Source organism: Melozone crissalis, unplaced genomic scaffold (assembly GCF_028551555.1).
Source record: "Melozone crissalis strain CALT ecotype California unplaced genomic scaffold, PUWL_Pcris_2 ptg000027l_1, whole genome shotgun sequence".
Taxonomy (NCBI): domain Eukaryota; kingdom Metazoa; phylum Chordata; class Aves; order Passeriformes; family Passerellidae; genus Melozone; species Melozone crissalis.
This window is the reverse complement of record NW_026535805.1, coordinates 74,901,596-74,910,673: the sequence shown is the minus strand read 5'-3', so window position 1 is coordinate 74,910,673 and position 9,078 is coordinate 74,901,596. Positions and strand designations below refer to the sequence as shown.

The 9,078-nt window shown below is 42.9% G+C and overlaps 1 protein-coding gene across 1 annotated transcript; it reads left to right on the top strand.

Annotated features, from left to right (window-relative positions):
• Positions 1-2,768: 2,768 nt before the first annotated feature.
• On the top strand, positions 2,769-8,012 carry LOC128938747 (nuclear receptor subfamily 0 group B member 2-like). Its single transcript, XM_054279131.1, has 2 exons — positions 2,769-3,339; positions 7,759-8,012. Exons 1-2 carry the CDS (start codon positions 2,769-2,771, stop codon positions 8,010-8,012), a joined length of 825 nt encoding a protein of 274 aa, XP_054135106.1.
• The last annotated feature ends 1,066 nt before the right edge of the window (positions 8,013-9,078 follow it).

Here is a 9,078-nt window from a genome sequence, read left to right as displayed (position 1 = left end):
GCCCTTCTAACCTGGCCTTGAACACTCCCAGTGATGGAGCATACACAGCTTCTCTGAGCAACCTGTGCCAGTGCCTCACAGTAAAGAATTCCTTCCATATATCTAATCTAAACCAACTCTCTCTCAGTTCTTTTAATTTTGTGTGTGAACTTGGGACACATTGTATTTTTGTCCAAATGGCAACACTTGTGCTGGAGAAGCAATTCTGATGGTTTCAGAGAGAATGTGGTGGCAGTGAGTATTTGTGGGCATGGGTGTCTCCTAGGCTGAAAAAGTATATAAATGCAAAAAGCAAAAAATAACACTGATGTGATTGTGTCTTATTGTTCTCAAGCCAGCCTGCTAGAGACAGCTAAAATAGATAGAAATCCATGGGGATTTATCATATCACAAAATTGGGTTTTGTATTGTATTCTTCCTTAACATTTGAAAGTACAAAGTATTGCTACTGCAGCATGGAGACAGATGCTTTATATCTAGGTGCATGTGGCTGTAACCATTCTATAGGTAAGATTTAGAAAGAAAAATTAACTATTGCCTAATTTATGAGTATAGAGCTAAATTTGGCTGCTGGTCTTCTACCTTTGAGAAAATTGGGTCACACAGGCAGTCAGTTTTGAATCAGGATGACCAGGATCAGTTTCACCTGCAATTCAATATTGACTCATAATTCTAAGTAATCATTTTCTCAGGAAATCTGATAATGCATAATGCATCCTAGGCAGTCATACTGGTGCAGTGACCTTTACTCTTATTTTTGGTAAATAGTCACAAAGTTATTATATAATTATACACATATATTTATATATACACAGTGGGAAATTCAGAGAGAAAGAAATATAATTTGCTTCAGCCTCTTAGCTCTATACACAAACAAAGGAAATAAATGATGACAAATAAAAATGGTATCCAATACCATATGTTGCTGACATCAGAACTCTGCATATGACTGATGGAGACCTCAGAAGGAAAAAAGCAGGAAAAGAACCAATTTAACCTGAAGGAATTTTCATAAGCACAGTTAATAGGAGCTGTGAAATAATGGCATGTACCAAGAGAGTGAAATGGTTAACCATGAGATGTTGCTCTTGGAGCACAGGAGCTGGGATGCTCAGAACTCTGCTGCCTAGATTACTGAAACACCACTGACTCACCAGCAGTTAGGAGACAGAACTTCTTTTCACAAGCAAACTCTCTGCAAGAATGATTGTAGCAAGCTCAGTCTGTCTCTCTAGTACAGCCATTAGCCAATCAATGTAATTCATGCTGAACCTCAGGTGGCAATGCCCCTGTAACTGGAGTTCATTCCATTCAGCCTCAGCTCAGCTTGAATTTACATCCTGAATAAGAGGGAGGGGCCTTTCTGGGGACTTTCTGGGCATTTCTCTTTTGCTGTGCCATTTAACTTACAAAGTTCTTTGATACCCCAGCATGGACAGTAGCAGGGAGCTGTTGAATGAATGGAGAGGTGGACAAGGAAATATCACCAGGTATTCAGTGCTGTGTGTGCCCTGAACCTCCACAGCAGCTAGCAGTCACTGCACCTCAGCAGCACTACACTCCTAAATTTCTCAACTTTGGAGCAGACATCTCTTACTCCACTTTTTGCCTCCTCAGAGGGGGAAAATTTTGCAACATAAATATCATGAAGAGGTAAAGAATGTACTTCTTAAAATAGCCCATCATGGAAAAAACTCAAACCTGGTGTAGCAAAACATAAATTTGCAGTTAGGCATCTGGTGGCGGGGGGAGGCCTTTGCACACCAAAGGCTCGGAGATCTGGCAGATAGAGACCTTCAAGCTGTTGTTTTTAATGCCCAGTTTTTGCTGAGACATGCTAAGAGCCCAGATGGTAGGAATGCATAAACATCATGCTTGGTGAAAAAAACTTTTAGTACCTTTTCCCCTGTATAAGAGCAAGCAAGAGAGTAGAGTGTGAAGTAACAAAAACTTGAAGTACCAATGTCTTCTTATTAAGGCTGAGTTGCTTTCATTCCTGCTACCTAGTGTTCCCTGATGTTGGCTGAAGAGTCCTGACAATTCATTCAGCTCTTGTGCTGCTACAAAAGTTCCCATGTACACTAGTATGAATTGCCATTTTTGTTTCATCAGTTCCTATGAGGAAAATTTAATTACACAGCCTGTCTGGGAGAAATATTCTGAAGGAGGAAGCTGTACTGGATGTCTTGTGTTGTCTTGTTCTACACCAATGCCCAGGTGCCCAGGCTGCTCAGGGAAGTGGTAGAGTCACCATTCCTGGAGGCACTTAAAAGCATGTAAATGTGGCACTTGAGGGATAGATTAGTGGTGGACTTGGCAGTGTTGGGTTAATGGCTGGACTTGATGATCTGAAAGGTCTTTTCCAACTTAATCAATTCTATGACTTAAGCCTTCACACTCTGCGTTTGAAATTATAATTTGTGAACTGCAAGAGAGAACACTGTCATGAACTCCCAACAGCTGACATTCTCTGAAGTTTCTCTCAAATCTCACAGAAACCTGAGGTAATTGTGAAACGCAGGATTTCCATCTCCAGGACTGTCCCCAGGACTGGCCCATGCCAGCAGCCGGCAGCCACGCCCCATTCCATACACACTGGTGCAAGTAAAGTTCAAGGTAACCTTATGGATCAGGGTCATATCACCTTCCAACACCTGCCCAGGTCTATATAAGCACACAATGCCTCCCTGTGTGGCAGAAGGGCCCTCCCCTGCTGCTGACGCACAGCTTCAGACATGCTGCTTCCTGCCACAGGGAACTCTGACTGCATGGCCACCGAGATCCCTGCTGAGAAATGTGGGAAATGTCAGTGTGAGACACTCCATTCTAAAAGCATCCTGTACCAGATCCTTAACAAAGAGCATGGAAGTGAGACCAAGTGGCACCAGCAGCATTGCAGCCCCCACTGCTCTGCAAGAAGCAAATGCTGCCCTTGTTTGGACAGAAGAGTTGTCCTGAGAACACCAGAAGCCACATGCAGAAGAGCTTCTGAAGTGCTGCTGAAGACTTCAACTTTTATTAGAAACTTACCTTCTTTTTATCACATGCCTTGGGAGGATCAGTTTGTCCTCATACAACAGAACTGGGTCCCCCTTTTTGTCCTGGGCATGGCACAAGAAGGAGTGGATTTTGACCTGAGAGAGGTTCCAGCCACCAGTTTATTGAAAAAAATCCTCCTCAATCAGTCTTCAACTGCTATGAATGAACTGGGCAGCTCATCAGCAGGAGCATCTTTCACAGAAGTTCAGAAGATGAAGAATTTATTGTGGAAATTCTGGGACCTGGACCTAAGTGCAAAAGAATATGCCTATCTTAAAGGAATTATTCTTTTTAATTCTGGTAAGTCCTCCCAGAAATTACACAAAATATTATGTGCCTAGAAAGATATTTGACAATTTTTTATTTATGTAGAGAAAATGTTTTGTTTTACTCATTTATATGAATAGATAGTTAAATGTTCTCAAAAACCTGTATTCCCTGATTTAACAGTTTTTCTGCCTGATGTGGTTTATTTGGTTCCTTGGACATGTGCAGTTCATCACCCACTGTAAGCCAAAACAACTTCTATCTGACAAATTGTAAGTCATAAAGATTTGTGTAACTTCAATGACTTCCAGTTCAAAGGTAATACAGCAGCCTCACCCTCACGTCACAGCAAGGGAGAGAGGGTACATGGGCACATGACTTGAGCTTTAGAAGTATTTTAACAATGGCTTCTTCAGTAACAAGAACACAAGAAAATAACCATCTGATTTTCATCAGTGAGCCAAAAGGATGCTGTGTTGAGTTTACACAGCTTTTATGTATATTTATATAATTTAGTATCTCTACTTTCAAAGCCTGGGACAGCAAACTAAGACTTCTGATTGCATCCTCTCACTTCTGATGCCAAGTTCAGGCTCCTTAGGAAGGAAGGTTGCCTCAGTCAGCACCATGGAGTGCATGAGTAACTAAAAACTGAGCTCCAAGTCCACCAAAGTAAATGGAAAGACTTATTGACTCCAGCCTGCTCTGCCTCAGATGCCCAGCTCCTTCCACAGCAATCACTGCATCTGGCTGCACTGTCAGCAGTGTGCTGTACTTGGGGCTGCACCAAAAGGATGCTTGAATGCCTCAGTTATTCCGTTATATTTCTCATGGTGGATGGTTTATAGGCTGGCTGCTCAAAGGCTGTGTGACTTTATAGTTGCTTCCAATGGGATTCAAATTCTGTTTCTTGAGGTGTAATGTCATCCAGATGCTTGGTATTGCCTTGAGTGTCTGTGCTGCAGCAGCAAAGCAGAAGAGTTTGTTTCAATGCAAGCTTTTTTCACAATAAAATCAGGCTGAAAGAAACCACTGTTTATATCCAGGGGGATGATAAGAGGAGAAAGGCCTCATCTGCAGCAGCTTACACAGTTTGACTAGCTGGCATTTTTATTGTCTCTGTGGGTAAAATGCAATATTCACTTAAGGAGAAACAGCAGTAGCAGGGTTATGTTCTGGATTTGAGCCTCCTAAAGGCCTGCTGCTTCCCCAGGGTGCTGTATGAGAGAGTCAGCAGCCCTCAATGCTGTCTGCAGACACATTCCACAGTTTCAGGAATGACAGTCAGCTCTTAGCTGGGACGACCTGATTCCCTGGAATATTTCTCCATGAGCTGCAGAAGGCAGCCTGGAGAACAACAGTTAAGCTTAGATTCAGTTAAGCCTCTGTATGAAACAGAGTCACCATCTAAATCTGGGCTGAAACAGGTACTCAGGACTTTTACACAGCCCAAACCACCCTTTGCTGCAAACAAATCTGTACAGCTCTTGTTTCACAACTACTACTTTTAATAGTTTTCCAACACTTTCCACCAAACTCAGAAAATGTTTTCTACATATTTGCAACACATTTTCAAACTTTTCAAGTTTTGGCTTGATGTTTGGCCAAATTCTACGATTTTTGCAGGCCTCAGTATAAAAGACTTTCAGGAAGCCACCAGCAGTGACAATGGTAAATTAACTCTCTTTTGGACTATGGAGTGCCTCATTACCACCCTTAATGTTTTACTTCCATTGACACCACCAAAACTGACTGAAGCAATGGGGAAGGGCCAGGACCAGAGCAGTCCAGAGCTGGTCATGAGCTGGAGTTCCACAGGACATCCAGGCATGCAGCTGCAGCAGCCATCTCTTGGATAAGAAGCATGGCAACTATGCAAAGCTCTGCTTGTACCCTGAGTGATCTCTTGTGGCACAGACCTTGTGCTGACTATGATTAGAAAAATCCCTTTGGCAAGAGGCTGGCAGGCAGCACAATGGAGCATAGGTCCTCCTACAAGGATCACAGAATGCTTTGGGTTGGAAGGCACCCTAAAGATCACCTAATCCAACCCCCCTGCCATTGGAAAGGACACTTTCCACTAGACCACGTTCCTCAAAGCCCCATCCAGCCTGGCCTTCTGGCCAGCCCCTGGGGCTGTGGCATTCACAACATCTCTGGGCAAGCTGTTTCAACACCTCATCACTCTGACAGTAAAGGATTTCTGCCTACACATCTGACCTAAGCCTACCTACCTTCTTTCAGTTCAAGGCCATTTCCCCTTCTGTCATTACAGGCCCCTGAAAAGTCCCTGTTCAGCTTTCTTGTAAAGCCCCTTTAGGCACTGGAAGGCTGCTCTAAGGTCTTTCCAAAGCCTTTTCTTCTCCAGGCTGAACAACCCCAACTCTGTCAGCCTATGTTCATAGGAGAGGTGTACCAGCCCTCTGATCATCTTCAGGGCTCTCCTCTGGAGTCATTCCAGCAGGTCCATGTCCTTCTTATGCTGAGGGACCCAGAGCTGGAAATAACAACAGAATCTGTGCAGCACTTCTGTGTGGGAGGCTCTGGCTGGGTTACTGATTGACCACATCTGGGCCAGCAAGAACCTGCAAAGAAGAAACTGTGCACCAGCCCCTGAGGGGAAACCAGCAGCTTACATCAACAGAATCCAGACTCTCCAGAACATACTGGCATCCCCACTCTTCCCAGGGGAGCTTTGGCTGGATGGCTTTGGAGCTGTCTCAGTATCTGTGGGTGAAGGGTCCAGCTGCAAGGCCTTCTCTGCTTGGAACCAGGCAATAAGTCAACGGAAGGAGCAGGTAGGACTGTTCTGCCACACAGGAACAGCACAGAGTGAGGTGAAAACGTTTTTGTGATTTTGACAGTTGTCTGAAGAGCAATTGGGACTGCACAGTGAAGAGATGGGAGCAGTGAAAAGCAGTGCTGTTATTATATCAGTGCCATATATATACATATTTATGTACACATATATATTCAAAAATTCCATCAAGGCTGTGACAGGGCTTCTGTTAAAAAAAAAAAAAAGATACTCTTAAGAGGTTTACAGTTCAGCTGGAAACATGTGTTTGACTGAATATTATTGCAACATATCTCAGAACAAGAAGTGTCTCATAATGTGTAAATTAAAACCAGTATTTGGTTACATAGAAAAGAAGACCAAATGAGGAAATTAAGCATATTTGGAGAGATATAAACTATTGCAACTTCATCCTGAATCCACAAAATCCTGACAATTTCCTTTCCATGAAAAATCTAACATTTGGAATCATCCTCACAGCTTGCAGCTGCTGGTAATCCTGGGGGAGATGATGACTTTTGCACACATTTTATTTCTGGCTAGCCTGGTTGCAGGTTTGGCTGAGGCTTCTTCTCCTCTGGCAATGGTGTCTAAGAAGAAGGGACTTGCTAAAGGCTGACAACAGTCAGCCAGTTACAGACTGAAGGAAACCCAGCCAGGTTGGTTTTGCCCTGGTACAGGGCACTAGGCAAGAATGCTGAACTGCCCACACTGAAATGAATGATACTGTGAGAAATACACCTGGTGTGCACTATTCAGATTCTATTCCAGGGAGGTATGGGGTCAGTCACTGTAAAAGTTGCCAAATAGTGTGTTCTACCCTCTGTCCAGACTGCAACAGTTCTAGGAGAGAAAAGATATCCTTAGAGAGTGAGGACAGGAGGCAACAGGTTGCTGAGAGCTACATGGCAAGGCACTCTCTTCAGAGGCAAAGGATGAAGATAGGGTGTCCTTATCACTGAGTTCTGGCACCCACAAACACCCTCAGTGAGCCAGCAGGTCACATGCTATGGGAGGTATGTGATTGAGGCTCATGACCATGACTCCACAGGGCAAAGGCCTCTCCTTCAGACACTCCTCTTGCTGAGGCACTCCTCTTGCTCTTTTTAGACTGTAAATGAAAATACCTAGATAGTGTGGTGAACCACAGTGCCCAGCTTAGTCTAGTAAGCAGAGGCAACAATAGGAAGGAGATGGGGCTGGGTGTACTGGAAACCTACATCTTCAGGCTGTGAGCCTGCTCACTGCTCCAAACCATCATCTCCATCTCCTGCTGTTACCTAGGTAGGGTGGATTAGAGCTGGAATATTTCCATGTGCCCAGAGTACTATCTCAGCATCATTTGGTGGGTAGACAACACTACAAAACTTCTTCTCCATCTGTACTGAGTCAAAATTACCTGCTGTTACCATTTCAAAGATGGATTTTAATGTAATGGGCTAGATTCCAATGTGATTACAATGCTGCTCAATGCTCATTCAAATTATTGAGCCACACATACCTTCTTTTTCCAAAAAGTATGTTTAGGAAGTGTTTATTTTTTTTCTATGGAGAAAGTAGTTCTATAAGACAGAAATCCAGACACCCATCATTACAAAAGACACAGAACAGAAATGTTTACTCAGGATTTGTTATTTTACTTTTTGTTTTGACAGAATGTCATGCCCTGAAATGTCTCCCTTATGTACAATCACTGCAGCAGGAAGCTCAGAAAGCCCTGATGGAATTTATCTCAACAATGCTCCATGGAAGCCTCAGCAGGTTTGCTTCGATTCTTCAGCTACTCACGTCTCTTCAAGACATTGATGCAGATGCTATTGAAGAGCTCTTCTTCAGGCCCATCCTAGGAGAGGCCACCCTAAATGTATTACTTCTAGAAACCCTATATATCAAGCCAGACTGGCTTTGAAAACAAGCGACATCTGAGCAATAAAATATTTCATTTTGAAGAGATGAGAGAATATTATGAGCTAAATAAACACATTTCAAGCAAATCATTGATGAATATTTTTAAGCCATATATCCTTTAACGATAAAGTAATTTTGTAACATTTTATAATTAAAAGCAGAGAAAATTAAGCATTTCATGATACTGTGTGCTTTAAAAACCCCTTAGTCTAAGTATTTAAAGACTGTCTAGGAGCACCAGCATACTTTCCAGTTGTGCTGGAAAGGTTCAACTGTAATATTTCTAGGAAGGTTTTTTCCAGCTGTTTATGCTTTTGGCTTTAAGGAACAGGGGCAATGGTAAATTTTATTCAGTTGAAGGTAGATACATAAAAGGTTGGTCAATGGTAAAATCAGTATAAATCTTTCCTTTTCCTTGTCAGTCCCTGACCCCAGTCCCTTTTCTGTTCCACTGAGAAATCTAGTCCTTGGCTGTAATTGCTGGATGGAGCTTCCCCTTACTAACTGCTTTCTTTTAGGTTCTTTTCTAAGTCTTGCAGCAAACTATGGGCATTAAATCCTTCTCCCATTATTTACGAAGTCCTTCCCTAACTGAGGAACTAAACAACATGAATCAAAAATTGGTTGACTGGAAAAAAGCCATTGTTCAGGACTGTTTCCAGAATGGGAATAACAAAGGCTGAAAGTTACTGTGTCATGCCATAAGCGGCAGAACTAATGTAGCCCAGTTTCCTACACATTTAAGACCTTTTCCCTTTAGCCCTGCCTGCACCCTTCTATAATTACCATCACTTCCTTCCAAATAAACGTCAGATGTTCCTTGGACAGCAGAAATGCTAAATATGGTTTCCTACAGATGTGTACAATCTGTTCCTGCATCTCTCACTGAAGGAATTCCATGTTTCCACCTCCAAATGCACTATGGCATGCCCCAAAAATCTCTCTGTCCCCTACCCGTCTGGTTGGAGAAGAGGCAGCACATGTTGGGGTGAGTGCCAAAAACGATGTGTGTGCTGACTGCCCATCTGTCAGGATGAAAAAAACATTGAGCTTATACTTCAGCTGCA